This window comes from Petaurus breviceps, unplaced genomic scaffold (genome assembly GCF_028583685.1).
Source record: "Petaurus breviceps papuanus isolate PSGF00001 unplaced genomic scaffold, PetGlider_PUasm1.0 90750, whole genome shotgun sequence".
Lineage (NCBI taxonomy): Eukaryota > Metazoa > Chordata > Mammalia > Diprotodontia > Petauridae > Petaurus > Petaurus breviceps.
In genome coordinates this window covers 11,957,399-11,982,483 of record NW_027187335.1, presented here as the reverse complement: position 1 = coordinate 11,982,483, position 25,085 = coordinate 11,957,399, and the positions used below count along the sequence as shown (strand labels likewise).

Here is a 25,085-nt window from a genome sequence, read left to right as displayed (position 1 = left end):
AGAGAGAGAGAGAGAGAGAGAGAGAGAGAGAGAGAGAGAGAGAGAGAGAGATTTGTACAAAAAAATTAATACCAGCTCTTTTTTGTGGTAGCTAAGGATTGGAAATCAAAGGGATGCCAATCAATTGGGGAATGACTAAAATACCGTGATATTTGATTGTGATGGAATATTGTTCCATAAGAAATGATGAGGGGGCATCTAGGTGGCGCAGTGAGTAAAGTGCCAGCCCTGGAGTCAGGAGGACCCGAGTTCAGTTCCAGCCTCAGACACTTAACACCTACACAAAAAACTAGCCGTGTAATCTTAGGCAAGTTACTTAACCCCAAATGCCCTCCAAAAGGCACAAAAAAAATGATGAGCAGGAAGATTTCAGAAAAACCTGGAAAGACTTACATGAACTGATGCAAAGTGAAGTGAATAGAACCAGAAGAATGTTGTACATAGTACCAGCAATATTGTATGACAAAGAATTGTAAATGATTTAGCTATTCTCAGCAATATAATGATCCAACAAGATAATCCCAAAGGACTAAGATGAAGCATACTATCTGCCTCCAAAGAAAGAACCCATTCATCTGAATACAGATTGAAGCATGCTATTTTTCACTTTCTTTCATTCTTTTTTTGAGTTTTCTTGTACAAAATGACTAATATGGAACTGTTTTACATAATTGCACATGTATAATCTGTATCAGACTGCTTACCATCTCAGGGAGGGGAGAAGGAAGGAAGGGAGGGAAGGATAGAATTTGGTACTCAAGACTTTAAAAAAAATGTTAAAAATAACTTTGATATTTAATTGGGGAAAAATTAAAAATTTTTTAAAAAAGAATTTGCCTTTGTTGTCCACTCCTTCCTCCTTTGATTTCTGAAACAGCACACTTTCTTGGTCCTCCTTCTTTTCTACTTTAGTGGTTCCTTGTTCTCTTTCTAGCTCCATAAGGTAAATGTTCCCCAGGGTTGCATCCTCTTCTCATTTCTGAGAGGGAAGACCCTCATGGCTTCAACCAGCAAATAGATCACTCTCAAGTTTATATCTTCATCCTTGACTTCTTTCCAATTCAAGATTCACATTTCCAACTCCTTATAGGACCTATATGTTCCAGAGACAGTTAAAATTTAACCTGTAAAAAATCTATTATTCCTTATATTTTTGTCAGTAGCACCATCATTCACCCTGTATCCTACATTCAAAACTTTGATGCTATTTTTTACTCCTTCCCACCATTTTTCATATTCAATCTGCTGTTAACTCCTGTTGATTCTACCTCTACAATGTCTCTTACAGTATTCCTTTCTAACTATAATACAATTGCTCTGGTTATTGCCTTCCTTCTAGACCTGCTGCAATAGTCTGCAGACAGGTCTTTCCCTTCCACAAGTCTTCTTCTTCCCTCTTCTAATCTATCCTTGATACCCCTTCCAGAATAATTTTTCTGATGTACAGATCTGGTCAAGCCTTTCCTCGGCTCAAAACCTTTTGATAGATACCTACTGGCTACTTAAATTCTGAGTGTTTTTTCTGGGCATTGTAGGTACTCTCTTAGTTCATGTTCAATATCGGACAAAATAAGGCACTCGTGAGTCCTTGAAATAAGGAAATGTACTTTGCTCTAACACAGCAAGGATACAGTGAGTGTCATGGAGTTTTTCTGGATGAGTTCTGCCTCATCTCCAGTTGGAAACACTTCTGGTCAGTCAGTCATGAAGGTTTGGTGACTCACAAAATCTCAGCCACCCATCAGCTCTGAGAGGTCTTGACTATATGAACCTGGGACTTTCTATGCCCTCAAACCATGAAGCTGCATCAGGGAAGCTGGAGGGTGCATGAGAGGAGACTATGTTGGGGCTCAGGAAAGCTGTATCACGAAACCTGATGGTTTCTTTTAGCACTTGGCGTTTAAAGTCCCCCATCATTCAGCATCATTCTTTCTTTGTAAGCTCATCTTATAATTCCTCTGCAGTACTTTATTTTCCAGGCAAACTAAGTTATTTATGTTTCCCAGTCAGTATGTGACCTATACTTCTATTCCTTTACTAACATTACTCCTTATACCTGGAATGTCATCACTCTCCTCCTCCACAACTTTCTGCCTATTAAATACTACACATGCTTTAAAGTCCAAATGAAATGCTATCCCTTACATAAGCCTTTCTTGATCCTTCAGTCAATAATGATCTTAGTCCCCTTAGGCAATATACAGTACTTTGTTCAACTCTCTTCTCATACATTTTTGTGCTATTCTGTATTATATTTATATACATATATAATATATATATATATGTATTACACACACACCTCCTAAACTATATAAACTCTAGGACAACAGATTGTCTTTTAAAAGAGGAAGCAAAAGCAGTTCAGTAACCATTTGATAATATAAGAAATATTCCACACCCATAGCACTGAACCTTTGCCAACAAGGGAAGGAGGTGCATTTTCTCAAAACTTCTACTGTCTACTAGCAGTTTGATGGCATCTGTTTCTTTTGTGCTTATTCTTTCCTGATCTTAGGTGAATGAGTATCCAAGGCCAGAAATGATCAGATTATGACATTGTGAACCTCAAAGAGTCAGATGAACCATAAGAAATCCCCTCAGCAAATGGAGTCAGTAGCAGAGACCACTGGTGCCAGTGAAAATAATAGGTGAGTCCAGAGAAGAGTAATAAATTAGCCCATTAACCCAAGACTGCATGTGCTGCAATGAGCTAGCCCAGCTGTATAAGGGAGCCATTCACTCACTGACACTACATCCAGAAGTGAACTTGGCAGGGAAGAAGAGGTATCTCAGAATGAGAAGTGTCAAGGCACCTCCCAATCACACCTGTTTCTTGTCTATGTGCTTCAAGTTTAAATCCATTCTCCTCTGGGGAGCCGAAACCCTTGAAAAAAGGGAGAGGAGATGTTTTCAAACTTCCATCCTTGCTATACCTTCTCAGCAAATATTCTTTTATAAAAGCTAACTATGTCAAATAGTTAGTTGATATTGAGGGGAGCATCTCAGATGGGGACTCATGAGCAGCACCATCAGAAATGCCAGCTCCTCAGGGTTATCCCTATAGCCATGAGGGTAGCAGTAGTGAGCTACCCTCTGAAGTCTCAATCTGTCAGCTCAAGTGGGAAGGTGATATGTATTTATTAAATCCCTACTATGTGCCAGGCACTTTATGCACTTTGCATAATTTCAGTAGGTATTGAAAGAATGAACCCAGCATGCGGTATTATACTTGGTAATTGATTAAATGCTAGATGTGAGGAAGAAGGAAAGGTCAAAGAGGATTAGGAGGTTGTGAACCTAGAATAGTAGGGCCCTTGACAGAAAAAGAGAAATTTGAAGGAGGTGTGAAGTTTGGGAAAGATGAGTTTTGTACTTTGCATATGTTGAATTTGAGATGCTGATAAAACATCTATGTGGAGATGTTAGTGTGGTACAAAAGAAAAATGAGTGGCTTTTGAGTTAAAGAACCTGGCTTCAAATTTCACCTCTGTCACTTACTATTCACTACTTTGAGCAAGTCTCAACCTCCTTGGACCTCAATTTCCTCAGATGGAAAATGAAGGGGCTGGACTCAGCAGTTTCTGAGGTACCTTCCAGGTCTAGATCTAAAATTCTGTTCTTCTCAAAGATTAAGCTCACCTCTCTTTCTAGGAACCACCTGTCCCTTAGCATCTTCAGGAGATAGCTTGACTTCTCAGTCACACTTATCTTTCCCATCCCATCTTCCCTAGGCTTCTTCCAGGATCAGCCTAGAAGGAAATGCCTGAGCAAACTTCCAATTTAATCCCACTATCTTCTGGGAGATTGAACCTCTGAAATGAGGGAGAGGGGATGTTTTAAAACTTCTGTCCACGCTATACCTTCTCAGTAAATATTCTTCTGTAAAAGCTAACTGATGTCAATTAGTTAATTGATATTGGGAGTGAGGGATTATACCAGATGGGAACTCATCAACAGCAGTGTTAGAAATCACAATTGCTCTTTCCATCATGCTCCTAATTCCCTCTTTCTTCCTCTACCTCTAGAACCCCTGTGTATAACTAGGCTTAAATGGGGAGAAATAGGAAGAAAGAAGAGGAAGAGTTTTAGTTTGCTGGGCTGATGACACTGAAAAACAATCCCCCACCTCTGTCAGGCCCATCCTGACTCTCAGAGGATAGATTATAGGTAGTGTAACACTAGAGTACTCCAAATATCTTAAGTAACCTTCTTTCTTGTCAACCTCCAACAGAGCCAAAAGACCCACTGAAAAAAATAAAGCCTATAATTATAGCCCCTTACAGTAACAAAAGACTTCATGGAAAGTTGTGGCCAGCCTGGAGGAAAGTCTGTAGCCTGTATACTCTAGTAACTAGCTATGGCCAAGGAGTCATACTATATCCAGGCATCCCTCTGCATGTGTGTATTTTTTTCTAGTGTATCTTAGCTGTACACTGGCCACACCAGACTACTTCCACATCCTGATTCTACCCATCAACTCACCCAAGTTCCTAAAGGTCTTCAAGTGACCTAGGAATAAAAGTGTACCTTCTTCCTCTGAGTAAGGGTAAGAGAAAAGCAAGAAATCACCACTTCTAGTGAAGGTAACTATGGGAAAAGTATCATCCAAACCTAGCAAAAATGAAAGCGTGCCAGATGAAGCAGAGAAGCAATAAAATCAAAGAGGAATACCAGAAAGCTCCTCCACTCAATTTAAGATAGTACAAGATGACCTAACCTATAGGTATTTGGTCAGAGCCATTGAGGCCACTTGGACCTCAGTCCCTACTCATAAGAGTAATAGCAGAGAACAAAGCTAATTTTTGTAGGCAACTGTGACTCATGGAAATCTCAAGTCAGTAAGATCTTCCTTATGACTGGGAGATGTATGGGCCATGACAGAGGACAAAGCCAACTCTCTGTAGAAAACTTCGTAAGGATACTGAGATAGGGCAGAGGCCAGCTCACAGTTAGGCCATGGGGAGATGGAGTCAGAAGGCAGGGATTAAAGAAGAGGATGAGGCTTGATTCTAGCTCAGGGTGTACCTCCCCATCCCTAGTCAGGTGTGTTGAAAAAGGCAGGGATGAAGAAAGAAGGATATGCCTTTCATAACTATGAATAGGAGACTTTGTGATCAAATATGTGATAGAAAGGAGAATAGGAAACAAAACAGGCTATTTTGATTTACATAAAACTGAAAAGGTTTTACACAGATACACTCACAAATGCAGTTAAAATGAGAAGAAAACAATAAACTGAGAGAAAATGTTTGATATCTCCAAGATATATAGAGGGAACTGATGCAAATATACATGTACAAAACATTACCCAACAGATAAATGGTCAAAGGATATGAATAGACATCCCAAAAGAATAAAAGGAAATGTGTGTCCCCTTGAATTCAGTAAATCTGAAAGATGGAAGAAGCAAAAGGTAGAAACACTGGAATATAAAGAGGAAAGCCCTTTCAAGCATGAATGAAGCAGTTCATATTTAAAAAAGCATGAGGTTAGAATTGATCAAAAGCCTATGAAAAGGCCAGAAGAAATAATGAAATTCTAGGACACAGACCACCTCTCCATACCTCTGTCCCCAGCCATTCATCTACCTAACATCCAGAGAAAAACTAGGAAGAGTATTTGAAGTAATCTTCATAAGTAAAGTGGAGTTCTTCATTGAAGGAAGACACTTCTGAATCAGGAAGAATTGCCAAACAAGAGAGACTAGACTTCTCTTACCTCCTGCTTAGAGGAGACAAACCTGAAGGTTCTAAGGGAGTAAAAAAAAAAAAAAGAAGATTCTGTCAATCTAGACTAAAGGCAACATTGCTCTTGCTAAAAAAGAGTATTATAACACCCAGCTGAGCCAAAAGCTTGAAGTGGTGAAGACTGAAGTTGTTCATCAAAGACAACCCAACCAACAGTGATGCTACACCCTATAAAGAGCCCAGGAGCTAGGCTAAGCGATCAGCCAAGCCCAGTAAAGAGACAGCTCAGCAGATGAGCAATATGATATAGTCCAGCAGGGAACTGTCCCAGCTGGCTATGATGCCCCACCCTACAAGGAGTGAACACAGCTGAACTATCCACTAAGTAGAGATGCTGTGCCATGTAAGAAACCAGCCCAGTCTAGCAGTGGAGTGACTCATACATCACTGACACCAATATCCCACCCCACAATAACTTCTTCATGAGAAATCTCTGGAGAAATAAAGGGCAATGAGGCCCTGCTGGCTCAGAATAGTAAATTGTCAATGCCAGTGGAAGCTGGGGAGTGAACCCAGAGAGACTGCTACCCTAGCAACAAATATATGAAAAGGGTCCAAATCACTAACAATAGAAATGCAAATTAAAGTAACTCTGGATTTCCAGCTCACACCAATCAGATTGGCAAAGATGACAAAAAACCAAAAATGACAATTTTGGATGGGATGTAAGGGAACAGGCGGCACACTAATGCATTGTTGGTGGAGCTGTGATTTCATCTAGTCATTCTGGAAATCAATCTGGAAGTATACTCCAAAAGTTACTCAACTTATGACCAACAAGTGCCACCACCATATACCAAAGAGAGCAAAGAAAGGACAGAACCCATAGGTATGAAAATATTCATGATAGTGTTGTTTTTTTTTTGTAGCAAAAAACTGGAAATAGGAGTGCCCATCAATTGGGGAAATGGATGAACAAACTATGGCATGTAAGTGTAATAGAATACTATACATAGTGAGAAGTGTTGAAATGGATGAATTCAGAGAAACCAGGGAAGACTTTATGAACCTTTGAAGAAGAAAATGAGTAGAACAAGGAGAATAATTTATACAAGGACTATTATAAAGAATAACAAGACTTAAGAACTGTGATCAATGTAAAGGCAAACAATAATTCTAGAGGAAAGAAGCTGAAGATATAGTTATCACATCTTGTTAAAGAGATAATGGACTAAGAGTGTAGAATGAAACATACTTTTTTCAGACGTGGGCAAAGTGAGGATATGTTTTGCTTGATTATGCTTGTCAATTACAAGGGAAGAGGTAAGGAACAATGTAGTGATAGTGATGCAAAAAAAAAAAACAGCAAAAGCATCGATTAAAATTTTTTTTAGACACAGAGAAATCAAAATAACCCTGAGGTTTTGCGTCACACTCAACAATTGGCAAAGATGAGAAAAGATGGGAATAGTCAATATTAGTGGGGCTGTGGAAAGACAGGCATTCAAATATATTGATGATGGAACTGTTCATTGGTTCAACCATTCTGAAAATTTTTTGGAATTATGTAAATAAGGTGATTAAACTCTCTATACCCTTTGATCTAAAGATTCCACTTGCTAGGCATGTATTTCCAGAGTTTAGTACAGTGTCTGGCACATAGTACGTGATTAATATTTAATAAATGTTTATTGAATTCAATTGAATTTCAAGGATGTCATTGATAAAGAAAGTCTCCACACACAATAATATTCATAGCATAACTTTTCATGGGAGCAAAGAACTGAAAACAAAGTGGATGTCCATTAACTGGGGAAATTGCAGTACATGAATATAATGGAATAAAACTGTACAATAAGAAATGACAGACTCGATGAAGATAGAGAAGCCATGGAAAATTTACACAAAGTGAAATAATCAGAAACAGGAAAACAATATATAATGGCTAATAGAACCCCATTCTCAAAGCATGCAGAATGTCCTCTGTTTACTACCAGTCCAAGTGGAAGAGGCTTGGGAGACTTCTAGACGCTCATTATGTGGTATCTTCATCCAGAAGAATATAAACTCTAAGGACAAGGACTGATTTGCAAGCTTATCTTTGTATCCTCAGCATTTGCAGAGTACCTGGCACATAGGGAGTGCTTTTAAATGCTCATTCATTCTACTGAATAGCAATATAAACTGTAAGGAGATATTCAGAGGTGCACACAGATAAGGATTCCAAAGTAAAAAGAAAAAAATAATTATAGAAACAAATGAAAAGAAAGGATTGGTTCTCCCAGATTCTGTACATAGGATCACAGACTTGGAGCTGGGAGGGACTTCAGAGACCATGTGGTCCAACTCACTCATTTTACAGATAAAGAAACTGGGGCCCAAAGAAGTTAAATGACTTGCTCAAAGTCACTAAGGTGACAAGTATCAAAATTTGGGGTTTGAATCCAGGTCCTCTGATATTAGAGGACCATGTTCTTAATACTGTTTTCAATTATACCACAAAATGGTCTTTCTCAGAAATACAAAGTTTTAATGTAAATGGAAACAACAAAAAAGTAAATGTAATGTAACTGTAGTAACCAAACTTGGTTACCAAGACGACTTGAGCAAATACACCTCTGCTTTCTTCTTTGTAGGAGGACCACAGGTGTGGAATATTCTATATACTATGTGACATAGCTGAAGTGTTGGCTGACTTTACTGAACTACTTTTATTTTTATGGTTTTAAAATTTATGTTGCAGCGATGATGTGATCTAATATTCAGAGCTGTTTAAGTACTCCTATTTGCCCTCCTCACTCTAATATTGACTCACTGATTAGATAGGACTTCCCAGTATATACACTCCTCTGTTCTGGGAAATTAAATCAAAGGATCTCCAATATTCTGTCTCTCTTCCTCACTACCTCTCTTGTTCTCTCTTCCACATATCTGTACACACACATATACATACTGAACCTATATATATAATATATATATACAATATACAGTTCTATGTGTGCATATGTATGTATGTATGTATATAGCTCTGAGCCCCTAGCCTCTGGGGTTGTTTCTACCATCAACTGTTTCCTCTAAATTGCATTTCCAATAAATATATCCAAACAAGCAAAAGTTTGTGGTTAATACTGTTTATAAAGACAAAGTAAATGTTTAAAATGAAGAAAGATAAACAAACTTTGCCCAAGCTCAAAGAGAAAGGTTTCAGGCTTTCATGAAAGAGCCTAGGGGATAAAGAAGATACAGAATTATTTTCTTGGGGTCTTTAGTTGGGGATGGGGAGTTGGTTTCAGCAATGCAGCATCTACCCAATACTCATGCCCCATAGATCCTATAGTCATGATTCAAAAGTTCTGGCCTTTTTCTTTGTAATGTTCCTCTGACCTCCCTTTCATTCTCCCAGTTCCCAGTGGAGTTTCTCTTGGACTTTCCTACAGGTCCCCGAATCCTCTATGTGTTTTGTCTGATTCAGTCCAGAATTGGCTGACCTGACATTTAAAGGTTCTCCAGGGGGTTACCTGATCATTGAGAGAGTATATGTAAAGGGTTTTGCAAACCTTGAAGTGCTTTATAAATACTAGTTATTATTATTACTACTATCATTGTTCATTCTGTGTTCCCTTTCTAATTTATTCAATGAACTTGTTTCTACTTCATAAAAATGAGATTGACTTTTGCCCTCATTATTGGCTCCTTTTCTCTGATTAGATCCTGGGCTTTCAAAGATCAACTCCCTTACATTTACTACAAAGAAGGTTCCTTAGGTGGGGGGAAGTGAGATGGATATATTCACAAATGAAAACAAAAGATATCCATAAAATTTTTAAATAAAAAATGGCTATAATAGAAAATTATATGTGGAACAAAACGAAAATAAATACCAATATTTCATTTTATCTTTATTAATCAATTTTATAGTAAGTATATTTAAACATACAAATTTTACTGACAGTTCATTAATAACTCACTCTATAGTCTTTCTAATCTCTATGATTGTAAATTCTGTTCTATACAAACATCAATATTGAAAAAATTATTTTTTGATAAAGAAACTACCAAAGATTTTTTTATTAACTAACCCCAAATTGGCCTAGAAAAGCTACATGTTCTGCATAGAACACAAATTAGCACCAAATGAATCAAAATGGACATAAAATTTCAACATGAATGTCAAGAACATGACTCTAAAAACTGAAGAAAGCAACAACTTTGGACCAAATGTTTATAAGAATATACAAGAAATGATAAAGGATGATATCAGTTTCCTATACGATAGAATTTTTTTAAAGTTGTTGCCAAAAATGAGAAGAGCTTTGTGAAACAACAAAATTATAATATAATTCAATCAGGAAAAGTTATTTTAAAACTATAAAGTAAAGCATCCTATGAACTAAACACAAAACAAAATTAAAAGAGGAAAGAATACATTTAATATAAAAGGTAAATTAATGAAAAAGCATTTATATTTGTTTATGCTTATCATGTGCCAGGCACCGTGCAAGCAATAGGGATATAAATACAAAAATTCTCCACTCACAAAGAACTTACAGAAAAACAGACAGGGAAATGATGGTAGGGAGGGGTATTCTGGACTGAGAAATTAGATAATAGGGGAGAGGGAAGCAACAAGTATACTTGGTCTTTGGTAGTGCAGGAAGATAGCCTATCACATGGTATAAAATATAAATTACCAGAGATACAAATAAAATTAGGTGTTTTTTTAAAAAAGGCCTTGGTTTTCTCATCTGTAAAATAAGATATTCCCTAAGATTTCTTCTAAACTTCACTATCATTATACATCAATACTCAGAGCAGCTATGAATAAAAATTATGATAATAAAGACTGGAGACAATGTTGTGACCAAGCAGAAACTTTGTTTCCTAATAGACATGTCAAGTCATAGAAACATTTTGGAAAAGTAATATGGGCCTACATATGAAAAATGACAAAAAAAAAACGCATCCATCCTTTTCTCTCCAAAAATGTCCTTTATGAGAATTACACATAATGAAATTCAAGAAAAAATAAAACACATATCATTTTAAGAATGCTGCTAGCAGCAAACATTAACAATCAATCCATAAACACTGATTAAGACCTACTATGTGTGAAGCACTACTCTAAGGGATCAGGATATTATAAAAGTGAAACTGTCACTATCCTCAACTAGCTTAATATGCCTGTGGGGAAAACAACAGGTAAAATATACAAAATGAATAAAGGTAGTTTTATGAGATTGCATTCTGCAAGTGGCGTGTATCAGGAAAAGGTTTCATGAAGAAGCCTTGGCATTTGAGCTAAGTACTGAAAGAAATCAGTGCTTCTAAGAAGTAGGGGAGAAAGAGTACATCTCAGGGATGGAGGACAGTAGACCAGTGTGATTGGGAGAGGAGTAAGGTATAGTAAACTGGAAAGGCAAGAAAGGGGACAAGTAATGAAGAACTTTAAATGCCCAACAAGTTAACATTTGATCATAGATGCAATAGGGGGCAACACATGGCAAGTAAATCGATGGTAGTAGTCATAAACATGTTAGAAATTATATACATAGCAAAAGTTGTATCATTATAAAATCCTGTGAAAAGCAGCATGGGGTAATACAGAAATTCTTAACCTTTGGAAGTCTGGGGAAACCCGGACTCCTTCCTAGAAAAATGTTTTTAAATGTATAAAATGAAATATATAGAATTTATCATGTAGAAAATTAATACTATTGAAATACAATTCTCAAAATATTTTAAAAACAAAGTAAGGTTCCTAACCTGTACAGGTACAAACCTGGCCTTGAAACCAGGAAGGTCTGGGTTCAAGTCTCACCTCCAACAAATACTGTATGACCCTGGGCATGTCATCAGTTAACTCTAGTTTCTTCTCTGGGTGACTCTTATGAATCTAAGTTGCAGAGAAGGTGAGGATCTTTACCCTCTACTCCATAATAAACTCCAGTGGCTCTTCATTACCTCCAGGATAAAATATTAAAATCCTCTGCCAGGCTTTTAAAGGCTTTCACAACCTGTCCTCCTTACCTTTCAAATCTTCTACCTAATACCTTCCCTTTCTCCCCCTCCCCCACTACTCCCAAGCCTCCCTGCTGTTCTTCACACAAGACACTCCCTTTCCCAACTGTGAATTTGCACTGGCTGCCCCCATGCCTGAAATTCTCTCCTTCCTTATCTCCCCATCCCATTTTCAAGCTTCCTTCAAGTCTCAGCTCAAGTCTCATCTTTTGCAAGATCTTGATCCCCCTTCATTCCTTCCCTCTGTTGATTAATTTCAATTTATCCTGTCTATATCTTGTTCATATCTAGTTGTTTGCATGTTGTCTCCTCCATTCCAATTCCTGAGAGAAGGGGCTGTGTTTTCATCTTTTTTTGAATACCCTGGGAATAGTGCAATGCCTAGCACACAGCAGATGTTTAATAAATGCTTGTTGCCTTGATTTCTAATAAATCAAATTAAAGGAATGCTATCAAGGCCCAAATTGCTTGAATTATATTGTAAGAAAAACACTTAAGGGGCAGCCAGGTAGCACAGCGAGTAAGAGCACCAGCTCCAGTGTTGGGATGACCTGGAGATCGAATCCAGGGCTCAGACACTTAGCACCCACCCAGAAACACCTGGCCATGACACCTGGCCGTGTAACCTTGAGCAAGTTACTTAACCCCAATTGTTTAGGGGCGGCCAGTTGGCTCAGCGAGTAAGAGCACTGGCTCCAGTGTCAGGATGACCTGGATCAAATCCGGGCTCAGATACTCAGCACCACACCCAGAAATAACTGGCCTTGAGCAAGTTACTTAACCCTGATTGCTTTAAAAAAAAAAAAAAAGAAAAAGAAAAACACTTAAAAAAAGATACAGTCACTCAACATACATACCTGTGGCACCCCATTATGTGGCAAGGTACTAAGTCCATACATGTGATCTCAACTATAAATAAAACTTGTATTCTCAGTTTAACACCTCTAATTCACTAGTTATACACTGGTCAACTACATTCTACCTTAGAACTACCACCTCAGAAGAGTTTGATTTCAGCACAATGTAGATAATACACTGGATTGGGAGTCAAGAAATGTGAGATCTGGACCCAACTCTGCTAATAAATGAGCTCTCTAGGCTTTCTGGGCCACACTGTCTTTATCTGTAAAAATAACTGATCCAACTCATGTCCACAAACTTTAAAATTCTTATTCTCTCTAGCCTGAAAATAAGATTCACAAGTCATAAGAACTTGAACAAGAAAGGACCTTAGAGATGATCTAGCCCAATCTGCCAGTTTTACAGATGAGGACAGCAAGGTCCACTGAGTTTAAGTGACTTAGCCGCAGGCCTAAGCGACAGAAACCAGAATCGTACCCAGGTTCTCTGATTCAAAATCCATTGCTCTTTCCACCATACTATGTTATATCATAATCTTAGGTAAATTTTCTTCCTTTCAATTCCTGAATACATAATTTTTAAAAACCTAAGCTACATTTTAAAAATAGTAATTTATTCTAAACTACATTTTTAAGTGAAAATGTCACATACCCTTAATATACTTCTAATTAAATTATGGATACTGGCCTTCATTTTCAAACTTAAACTATATGAGCAGGAAGTCAGTGACCATGTAATCAGCTTTCTTGATGTATCCACTGGTTTTGTTTCCAGCTCAAAGTTACATCCTCATTGTGCCATCTCTCCCATATACTTATTCAATAGTGGGAATGTAACAAGAATACTAATTCTATTTTGGGAACACAGAAGGTAAGCTATAAGGAAATGTTAAATAAAAGGTAAAATGGGGGGTCATATTAGGTGACCATTAAAGAGATGATTTTCAGTTGCAAAATTCTATGATCCAACTCCCAACACAGTTTCATTTTAAAAGACCCAGGTAATCCAAGAGGCTCTAAATGAAATCCTGAACATGAACTATTAATTTCTCAAGGCAAATATTAGTGAAACCTGTAACTATTAAAATTTCATCATAGAATATTAGATCTGGAAGGGGCCTCAGAGATGTCTACTCTAATTAACCCCCAGATTTTAGAAACAAGGAAAAGGAAGTCTGAAGGGCTTAAGTCAGAAGTGTCAAAAACAAAGCTTCCCAGGATAGCCTGGACTAGATTAAAATGTAATTGAGAAATACTTAATAAAATAAGAAAAAAATACAAAAAAACATAGATAATATTAATATGGTTTTCTAAGTCAATATGTACTTGCAGGGAACCTGGTTTAGGGGCCCCCATTTCTATTTGAGCATGAAACTACTGGCTTAAGTAATAAAGGTAAAGTCTAACTTAATGTTAGTCAGAACAAGACTTCTGTCAGAGAAGCAATGAGTACTCACTCCAAGTAGACTACCAAATAATTCAACAGCCATACCTGTGATAATAAGTAAAGGGGATCACAACAGACCAAGATGAGATAGGTCACTGAACTCTGAATTATTTGTTTTGTTCAATTGCACCAAAACACTGATTTTGAAATTCAATCTACACAACAAGGAGTAATAAGCAGTTTATGTTTTATATATTTTTAAATAAGTTGTTGGGAAACTTAAAAAAAAACCAAACATATTTTGTTTCTTCAGAGATTACCCAGCAATAATTCTCTCTGACTCTGTAGTGGGAGCTAAACTGACCTCTGTTTCATTTAAATGGGATCAATTAAGGCTACTGACAGGTTCACCACAGCTGATAGTATGTAAACAATTATGACAACAGCACCTCTATCTACTGCCATTTTCTTTTTTAAAAAAGTTTAATTATTAGGACTTGCAAATATGAATATTTCTTATAAAAAAGAAAAGGAGAATTGGGAGCCACTGGAGTTTATTGTTTAGTGTGTGTGTTGGGGGGGAGGGGGAGTGACATGGTGAGACCTGTACTTTAGGGAGATCAGTTCAATAGCTGAATGGAGGATGGACTGGAGTGGGGAGAGACTTGAGACAGGGAGATCAACCAAAAGACATTGAAATAGGCCAGGTATAAGGTGATGAGGGCCTGAAACAGTGTGGTGGCAGTGCCAGAGGAGAGAAGGGCATATGAGAGAGATGTTATAAAAGTTAAAGAGACAGGTCTTGGCAACAGATGGGAAATGAGAGTGAAGAACTGTGTATGATACCTTGATTATGAGCCTGAGGACTGATGGTACCATCTACAGTAATAGGGAAGTTAGAATGGGGGAGAGTTTGGGGGAAAGATAATGAGTTCAGTTTTGGACAATCTGAGTTTAAGATGCCTACAGGATGTTCAGTTTGAGACACCCAATAGATGTAGATGTGTAACTGGAGATCAGCAGAGAATTTAGAGCTGGATAAAGAGATCTGAGAATCAACTGCATAGCCATGATGATTGAATTATTAAGTTTAACTAATAATCAACGAAGGAAGCACACGGGGGGGGGGGGGGGGGGGGGGTGGGGGGAGGGTTCCTAAGTGAAAGGATTAGAAAAATACCTCTCTTCCAACCCTACAGGGCCTCCTGGAATCCTAAGAGTATCTGTCTTCTAGGGTTCAGTGCAAATAAGGGTTGGGAGAGTAGGTCCAAAGTATGGGTTACATATACAAAGTAAATACAAAGTAATAATGGGGAGAGGAGAATCTTAACAACTGGAAAGGCCACTTGAATAAGGTGGCATTTGAGCTGAAAGAAGCCAGGAATTCTAAGAGGTGAAGGTGGGAAGGTAGTACATTCCAAACACAAGGGATGATAACCTGAATAGAGGCTCAGAGATAAAGAGAATGTTGTATATGGAAATAGCATGTGAGCCAGTTTGGGTGGAATGGAGAATTTATGAAAAGGAATAATGTATAATAAACCTGGAAAGGCATACTGGAACCAAAGTGTGAAAGGTTCTAATCCAAAAAGAGGAATAGTAAGAGGAAGCCTAGTGTATCAGATGCAGCATTTCACTTGGAGTCAAGAATACCTGGGTTAAAATCCTGCCAGGCTGGGCAGGTCTCCTACCTCATTTGGGCCTCAGTTTCTTCATCAATAAAATGAGGGGGATGGATTCAGTGACCTTTAAAGGCCGTTCCAGCTCCAAGTCTAGGATCCTATTGGCAACAGGGAATCACTTGGACATCTCCTGGTGGATATCCTATAGGCACCGCAAAATGAACACTTTCAAAAGAGAATTTATCTTTCACATCCCCTCCCCTCCAAAACTCCTGACTTTTCTGTTTGTCAAAGGGCATCATTACCCTTCCAAGTCATACAGACTCACAACCTTGGGAGTCATGCTTGACCCTCCCCTCTCTCTCAACATCCATATCCAATAATTTTCCAAGGCTTGTCAATTCTACCTCCATAAAATCTCTCCTATCCAGTTCCTTCTCTCCACACGCCTAGGCCAGGTCTCTCAACTGGACTATTAGAACTGCCTCCTAATTAGACTTCTGGTTTTCAATTTCTCTTCTTTCATCTTCCATATAAGATTGACCACATCCCTCTGGCTATTCAATGACTAATATCTTCAATGACTCCCTATTATTTAATATAATAACAAACATTTGTGTAGCACTTTAAGGTTTACAAAGTTATATATATGCTTTGCACATTGTAAGTGCTTAATAAAATGCATTATTCATTCATATCATCTCATGTGATCCTCACAATAACCCTTTGATGGTAGGTACTACTATTATCCCCACTTAACCTATGAGGAAACTAAAGTCCAGAGAGGTAGAATGACCTACCCAGAGTTACACACCTAGTATCCGAGTTAGGATTTGAACTCAGAATTTTCTGACTCTAAGTCTAGCCTGAGATCCACTATGCCCTGCCAGTCTGGCTTTATCTTTTTATGCTTGTTTAGTGTAACTCTCCTTCACTCACCCTTTATTCCAAACTGCACCCCCCACTCAACATTTTATTTTCCCCCTCAATATTTTTATATAGGCTGTGCCTAGTGACAAGAATGAACTTTTTTTACCTGCTTCTGTTTCTTAGAATCCCTTTTTTCCTTCAAGGCTCAACTAATGGACTACCTGGTATGGTAAACCTTTACAATTCAAATTATCATTTATACACATACACACACACACACACACACACACACACTTACCAGTTCATGTGTTTTATCTCCTTCCCTTTCCAAGGAGAATGTAAAATCCTTGAGGACAAGAACACTTTTTCATCTCTGTATTCCTCAGTATCTTACACATGGCAGGCAATAAATAAGTGCTTATCAGATTAGATGAATAGACAGTATGTTTTTATTTTATTTTTTATCTATAAACTGTAACTACAAATATTTCTATTATTTTTAGAACAGGGAAAAGTTATGATCATAAGGAGAGAAAGATAAGGAAAGGATATAAGGAGCAGTTACTTAAACTCTTAGTCTCACTATCTATAATGAGGATAAAACATATATTACTTACCTCATGGGGTGGCATTGGGAAAGCCCCTTATAAATCGAAAAGTGCTATCTAAATTTAAGTTGTTACTATTATGAGAGAAAGGCAATAAAGTTCAAAGTGAACACAGAGGATTCTGGGAGGGAAAATATAGCATTTCATGTTGGAAGGGATTTCAGAGGCCATCTAGTCCAACCTGTGTCTGAACAAGAATGCTTCTATAACATATGTGACAAGTAATCATCTAGCTTTTGCTGGTACCTCTTTCCATCATTTTTTGAGTATTATTTTCAAAGGAAAATAGTGGAACTTTACTCACATCAAATTATATAATTAAATGATATATAAATCAAAGATAAATTAAATCATATGTGAATTACATAATCAAATTATATATTCTTCCTTTGGGTTGGTAATGTCCCAGTATCCCCAATGCCCAGCACAGTGCCTTTCTTGCACTTACCTGGGGCTTAATAAATGTTTGTATGTATAAGAAGAGTAATCTCCCAATAGACAAATTAGTCAAATGATATGAACAGGCAGTTTTCAAAAAAAGAAGGCAAGCTATCAACAACCATATGAAAAAGTGCTCCAAATCACTAAAGTAAAACAATTCTGAGGCTCCACTTCACATCCATTAGATTGGTAAAGATGACAGAAAAAGAAAGGTAAATTGTTAGAGGGACTTGGAAGCACTGTTGTTGGAGCTATAAATCAGTTCAGTCATGCTGGAAAGCAATTTGGAACAATAACCAAAAAGTTACTAAACTCTTCATACCCTTTGACCCAATGACTAGGCAAGAGATTAAAAAAGAAGGAAAGGTCTCATATATACAAAAATATCCATAGCAGTACTTTTTTAATGTAGAAAAGACCTAGAAACAGGGAAGGGAACATCAATTGGGGAAGGGTTTGACTGATCATGAAATTCAGTGTTGGAAGCCCACACTCACTGGCACTGATCTCCCTGCCCACTGTAACCTTGGCTCCCCCAAGCTTATGTTAGGAGATGTGCAGGGACAAGCCTGGTGTATTAAATCGAGGGACTACGCCCTCCAGCAGTCACCTTATAAAAAACCTTTGCGCTTTGGTGGTCGAGTTTTTTCCCAAACAGGAATTTTCACCAAATGTTTTCTTAGCCCCTAAAAATGCTTGGTTTGCCTGTACCTTAGGCTTAACTGCTTGTGTACTGGAACTCCTCCTTGCTGGCAACTCCCCCAAATTCTGCATTTTAGTTCATGATGAGCCTCTCTGTCAGCCAAACGTTGAGGTACAGTAGCCAGAGATTCCCGAAGCACCCCAGAGTGGTTGACATAAAAACAGCAGGTTTCTCCAAGGGCCATACAAAGGCCACCTTGCTTGAGAAACAGGAGGTCTGAACCTCAGCGGTTTTGGAGAACCACTTCAGCCAGGGAATCTAAGGTGGTCTCCAAGTAGGATATTTGGCTCTCCAAGTCTCGGATATCTGTGTAGACTTGGGAGGTGAGGGCTTCAAAATGACTATTTTCTTGTACTAGGGCCGTGGTTCCCACTGCTGCTGAACCTGCTATGCCTAGACCAACTAAGATAGGGACTAAAATGGGGACTGTTCTTTGATAGCGGGCTTGTAGCCCAAAATGTTCACGAGCCCCTTCTCCTGAATAAATGTATATCTGTGGAAGGATATGTTTCTAAGGGGTACAATGTCTTTAGCATTGTTTGCATTGAAGCAAAACATTATCAGTATTATTCTCATTAAGGCAAAGCATTCCCAGTATTATTCCTATTGAAACAAAGCCTTAGTATTATTTCTACTGAAGTGAAACAGACCTGAATCTGTGGGAATCTGTGGCATGTTTTAGCAACACAGGTGAAACATTTCTTTACTACTGGAGCCTATTAGGTGGTTTCCAAGGAACCCAGTAGGGGTCCCCTCTAGCAGGTTTAAGGAGGCTCTAGTGTATAATTTCTGGTTGGCACTTCAATACAAACCTTTTCTGTTCTTTGCATATGGAAATTATCATTTTTGTTGACGTGTCAAGTTTATAATAAAAAAAACTTTTAAGAGTTTGCTAAATTAATTAACTTACTACTTCAGGGTTCTCTTCATCCCATATATTAACTCTAGGCACTTTTTACTGTCCTCCATGCCTGGAATGCTCTCCCCCCTCACCCCTGCCTCCTGGCTTCTTCCTTTGAGTCAAAGCTGAAATCCTACCTTTAAAAGGAAGCCTTTCCTGATTCCCCTTAATACTAGTTCCTTCCCTCTGTTATTCCCAAATTATCGTAAATGCATCCATCCATCTATCTGTATGTATATACATATAATATATGTGTATATGCACACACATATACAGAGAGAGAGAGGGGAGAGAAGGAGAGAGAGAGAGAAAGAGAGAGAGAGAGAGAGAGAGAGAGAGAGAGAGAGAGAGAGAGAGAGAGAGAGAGAGAGAGCTTGTTTTTACATCATTGTTTACAAGTCTCCCTCACTGGAATATAAACTGAAAAGCAGGGACTGACCTTAACTTTTCTTTGTATTCTCAGCCTTTAGCACAGTGTCTACAAGCCCTAGTATACTAAGTGCTACTAAGCATATAGTAGGTGTTTAATAAATGTTTACTGACTGATTTGATTGAGTCTCTTGTACTCAATGCCATGTCTATAAAATGAAGGAGTTGGACAATGTGACCTCTAATGACTCTTGGAACTCTAATCCTATGATGCCCTCTCTTGCAGATCATCTGTGAGACTGTAACCAAAATGGGTAGTACAGAAATTAAAAAAAAAAAAGCATGAAAGGGGATGAGCTAATCCCAGCCCTCTATTTGGCAGCTTCCTATTTTAACTATTATTGCTAATTGGCCCCTAAATTCAGTTGTTACTACACTGCTGAAGGGCAGTAAATTTCATAAGCACCTTCTAAATTCCTTGCTTTGGAACATATCACTGCCCACTCTAGTTGCATATCTGAGGAAGAAGAGAGGAAAACCTCCAAAGCAGTGTAGTTATCAACTTACAGATGGGGAGATAATTCGAGGGTGTAAGGGGCAGTTACTTAATCTCTCAGTCTCTCTATTGCTAAAATGAAGATAGGACATGCATTGCTTACCTTACAGGACTAACATATGTAAATTTAAAAGTGCTATACAAAAACTGAGTTTTATTATGGTTTATTATGGCCATGAAGAGGAGTGAGAAAAAAAAGAATGGAGGTGTGAGTTAGAAAGTCAATGCATTTATTGGCTTATGATGTGCCAAGCCCAAAACTAAGTGCTGAGAACACAAACAGAAAGACAAGAGGGTCCTTCTGATCTGAAGAGGTTCCCATTCTAGTGGGGAAGGGTCTTGCAGGGGATGTTTATGACAGTACATACTGGAGTTTTCAGCTGCAAGTAAGATGGGAACGTCCTCTGGTTCTCAGGGCACAAAGGTAAGATGCAGACGTTATGTATCTCCTATAGTACCATTTCCATTAATAAAATCTTATCTGTTTCTGAAGTTGCTCCATCTGACAAACTCCCAGGTCCTGATTTCAGCTTCTGCCTCTATCATTATTTGATCTATAATTTAATACAATTTCTATAGCGTCATTTTCACTGATAAAAGAACTTGTTTTTTTAAGTGGATACACCTGAAAAATTCCAGGTAATGAAGTTAAAATCCTACTTTTTTCATTATTTGGTTTATAAATGTCATTTTCGTTGATAAAAGCACTTGTTTCTGAAGGTGATCCACCTGACAAATTCCATGGACCTGAGTTTAGATCCTAACTTTCAAAAAAAATCCTAACTTAGTTTTTTAAGTTCTCTAATCCTGCTACAAAAACCTCCAATAACATTTCTTTTTGGAAATTACTGTTCTAACACCTAGCCCCTGCGGGGGGAAGGTCACTTATCCTACCTGGTCTCAGTTTCCTCATCTGTAAAACTTAGGAGCTGGTCTAGCTGCGCTCAGGGTCTGTTCTAGCGCCAGGAAACCCAGACGAAGGATTGGGCAGAGCTCAAGAGGTGCGCAGACCTTGGGGCAGGCCAGGCTCGAGGCCTTCCCACCCTCTCCCTCCCCAAGTGCCGATGGCTCCGCCTCTGCCCCTCTGTCTAAACGTACCAGGTTGGAGCCGCGGACCCTAAGAGTCGGGCCTGAACCCTCTTCAGCCTCGGCCCCAGCACGGCGTTCCCACCATCACTACTGCGCAGGCGCCGACCCTGAGGCCACGTTCTCCTGACCGCGCCTGCGTGGATCCCGGCTCCACGGGGAGATAATTACGGTGCGGTCCAAAAATACCATAGACAGGAAGGGGAAAGAATTGGGGGAGAGGGAGGAGGGGAAGGGAGAAATGAGGCTGACACATGCGCAGTGAGCCTCCTTGCGTCTTACACTGGCCTCCCCAACTCATCCAGTTTGTTCGCTTAGAATGCAAGGCAGCTGGAGGGGCGGGTGCTTTCGGCGCATGCGCCCGGTGAGCAGCTGGCCTGTAGCCCCGCGGGCGGTGACTGGGGCAGACCAGGAACTTCGGGATGCCGCGGGAGATCATCACATTGCAGCTGGGCCAGTGCGGCAACCAGAGTGAGAGCCAGGCTCCTTGGTCATCCAGCTAACTTCTTCTTCCGGCCCGCTCTGAAATCGGCCGGGTCCTCCCTAAGTCCTTGGGAGCCTTCTAGGCAGCATCCATCAGTGATCTCGATCCCATCTGCCCCCCCTCCCTACCCTGGACCCGAGAATCCCAAATCCGAATCCCAGGGGGGAAGCATTCTTCCTGTAGCGGGGTGCCTTATCTCCCAGCCCCCTGAGTGTGACTGGTCCTATTACCCAAATACCCTGTTTAGCAGCCCCGGGGCTGTGACTGGTCCCATAAGGACCCAGCATCCCATCTCCCAGCCCTGGTGGGGGGGGGGAGGGGAGGGGAAGAGGGAGAGGGAGGAGGAAGGTACTGATCCCATCAGGACACAGGGGTCCTATTTCTTAGCCCAAAGGTGGGATTGTTCCATTCAGAGGATATTGGTGTTCTGTCATACCCACAGTTGGGTTCGAATTCTGGAAACAGCTCTGCGCTGAGCATGGCATCAGCCCAGAGGGAATCGTGGAGGAATTTGCTACTGAAGGCACTGACCGAAAGGATGTCTTTTTCTATCAGGTGCCCTGCCAAATGCACTGGGACAGAGAACTGGGCACCTAGTGGGAATAGGGGCATAAGAGGGAAAAGGGGAAAGGAGAGTATCTGGCCAGAGGGAAGCAAAGTGCCAGCCTGGGCCTTGTAGGTGGACAAGAGGTCCAAAGTAGCTGGCAAAGAACAGAAAAAGGCCACAGCTGTAAGTGAATTGAAAGGATAGAGGTTAGACAGGTCCTGGATGATGGGGGCCTCTTTTGTCTTCTGTTTTTCTATGACAGGCAGATGATGAACACTACATCCCAAGGGCTGTGCTGCTGGATCTGGAGCCTCGAGTGATCCACTCCATTCTCAACTCTCCCTATGCCAAACTCTACAATCCTGAAAATATCTATCTGTCTGAACATGGTGGAGGGGCTGGTAACAACTGGGCCAGTGGCTTCTCACAGGTACCTGATGGAGGATCATATAGGGAAGTTATACATGGTCATCTCCTCTGGGGATACTTTATATCCCCTCCCTAAAGCTAGGTGTCCCCTAGTAGTACCTTTATATTTGGGGGGGGGAGCCCAACACATTGTTTCTCAGATGGACTTAAAAAACAAATGAGGATTTGACCAGAACTGTAGAAAACATAGTACTATAAAAGCACTGTGTAAGAGGGACAGGGACTAAGTTGCAGTTTTTTGCAATAAACTTTTCCTACTTGGGATCAACAGCCCAGGCTTTTGTTACAAGGAAGTCAGTTGTGTCTGAAAGAAGAGCTCTGTGTACTGTGAGGAAAAATTGAAGATGGATACTCTGTGTCCAAAAGCCTTTGATCTTCCCTATGTCCCTACAGGGGGAGAAGATTCATGAGGACATCTTTGATATCATAGACCGGGAGGCAGATGGAAGTGACAGCCTAGAGGTAAGGACTCCAAAAGAACCTAGTAGAAGCATAACAACATGATATGACTGGGAAGAATGGGCAACACCCAATGGTATCATCTCTTGACTTGCAGGGTCTTTCTTGAGAACCCCCAGAAACTTTATTGATTATCTAAACCTTTCCCACATCACTGGGTAGGGTTAGAAACAGGGCCATGTTCCCCAAGGTACTGATGCCTTCTGGAAACAGTGTTGTGTTTGAGCATGAGGTCAAGAAGCTTTGGGAAAGACCATGATTTAGGGGTCCCTGCCATTTCTTACACAGAAGATGATCATCTCTCCATTCCCTCTGCATGCAGGGTTTTGTATTGTGTCACTCCATTGCTGGTGGAACTGGCTCTGGTTTGGGCTCCTACCTCCTAGAACGGTTGAATGATAGGTAAGTATATGTAGGGGTACACCTTGTCATTTTCTGGGTGGCTAGGTGGAGACAGAACCAAACCCCTGGTTCATCGAGTCACCATGGGGGCTGGCACATGCCACCTTTATCTTGGAATAAAGGAATATCTCTCCCCTTTCCTGGTAGGGGAGTTGAGGTTGGGCTGTGCCCCAGGAACTCCCTGAAGGCAGGCTCTCTAGGAGGGGTGTTTGCTTTCTTACTTCTCCCCTTTCCCAGGGTTTCTGAACACTCCTTTGTGCCCTCCCTTAACCCCTACCCTTTAATACAGTCAGGGAGTATAGTGAGTCCATCTTTATTAACTCTGTTCTGCACCACCTCCCAGATACCCAAAGAAGCTGGTGCAGACATACTCAGTATTTCCCAACCAGGATGAGATGAGTGATGTGGTCGTGCAGCCCTATAACTCACTGCTAACCCTCAAGAGACTGACACAGAATGCAGATTGTGTGGTGAGCCTCGGGGGAGAGAAGCCAGGGTCCTCCTATGCCTATACAAAATCAATTTATCCTATACACTGAGTCAGCTGTGCCTACCCCTCAGCAGTCACTGAATCAAAAAGTATTTATGGAGTATTCACTGGATGTTTAGCATCTTGGAGATTCTGGGAACAGAATGGGACAGAAGTATAAGATACAATGCCTTTTCCCTCCCCCCCACCTGTAAAAAGCTTAAAGTCTCATATGGGAGGAATAATACAGCAATAAAGAATATATACATGTATAGTTCATAGGGCACCAGACCTGGAGTCAGGAAGACTCAACTTCCTGAATTCAAATCCAGTCACAGACTCTTATTGCTTTGTGACCCTGGGGCAAGTTACTTAACCCTGTTTGCCTCAGTTTTCTCATCTGTAAAATGAGATGGAGAAGGAAATGGCAAACCACTCCAGTATCTTTGCCAAAAAAAAAACAACCCAAAACCAAATGGGGTTATGAAGAATTGGACATTACTGAAAAATTGACAGCTTTCAGTGAGACTTCTCCAATACCACTGTGGAAGAGATCAATGTTTTCTCTGGCAATGGGGACATTTAGCCCATTCTTCAGAGTTGATTTTCCTCTGATCTCCACCCTTCCTCAGGTAGTTCTGGACAACACAGCCTTGAATCGAATTGCTACAGACAGACTGCACATCCAAAACCCATCCTTCTCCCAGATCAATCAGCTGGTGAGCCCTCTCCTCCACCCACTCAAATAGTTCTTCTTGGTTTCAGTTGTTCCATGCTGTGGGATGGTGCTAGGGTCCTTCATGATCTGTGGCCAATGCTGCAATTTTCCATTTCTCTGGCAGCATTGCTTCTGACTTTCCAGACTTCAAAACCATGAACTTCTCCCCCTCCCCTTCAACTCGATTAGGTGTTGTCTACTATTAGAATGTAAGCTCCTTGAAGTCAGGCACTGTTTTTTCTTTTTGCTTGTTATTTGTATTCTAACATACCCTTCCTCCCCCCTGCATTTAGCAGAGTGCCTGGTACCTAATAAGTGCTTAATCAATTCTTCCTTCCCTCTTTCCTCTTCCCTCGCTCTTTTCCTACCTTTCTTTCTCCCTCCCTCCATTCCTTCCTTCCTTCCTTCCTTCCTTCCTTCCTTCCTTCCTTCCTTCCTTCCTTCCTTCCTTCCTTCCTTCCTTCCTTCC

The 25,085-nt window shown here is 40.0% G+C and overlaps 1 protein-coding gene and 1 long non-coding RNA gene across 6 annotated transcripts in view; one reads left to right on the top strand and one right to left on the bottom strand.

Moving 5' to 3' along the window:
* LOC138145955 (uncharacterized) overlaps positions 1-21,235 on the bottom strand; it is a 56,577-nt gene extending 35,342 nt beyond the window's left edge. For both annotated transcript variants that reach the window (XR_011164349.1, XR_011164350.1), the window contains exons 1-3: positions 21,121-21,235; positions 16,743-16,833; positions 15,644-15,776 (exon numbers count right to left, since the gene is read on the bottom strand). This is a non-coding gene — a long non-coding RNA (uncharacterized lncRNA). The remainder of the gene's footprint in view (positions 1-15,643; positions 15,777-16,742; positions 16,834-21,120) is intronic.
* A 203-nt stretch (positions 21,236-21,438) lies between these two features.
* Positions 21,439-25,085, top strand: part of LOC138145951 (tubulin gamma-1 chain-like) — a 6,020-nt gene continuing 2,373 nt past the window's right edge. For 2 of the 4 annotated variants that reach the window (XM_069067637.1, XM_069067636.1), the window contains exons 1-7: positions 21,516-21,579; positions 22,035-22,147; positions 22,402-22,569; positions 22,962-23,030; positions 23,350-23,429; positions 23,773-23,899; positions 24,531-24,617. In XM_069067637.1, the coding sequence (XP_068923738.1) occupies positions 21,531-21,579; positions 22,035-22,147; positions 22,402-22,569; positions 22,962-23,030; positions 23,350-23,429; positions 23,773-23,899; positions 24,531-24,617 (693 nt within the window). In that variant the 5' untranslated portion in view covers positions 21,516-21,530. Of the gene's footprint in view, positions 21,580-22,034; positions 22,148-22,401; positions 22,570-22,961; positions 23,031-23,349; positions 23,430-23,772; positions 23,900-24,530; positions 24,618-25,085 lie in introns of all 4 variants that reach the window. The other 2 variants (XM_069067638.1, XM_069067639.1) reach the window with 2 other exon arrangements.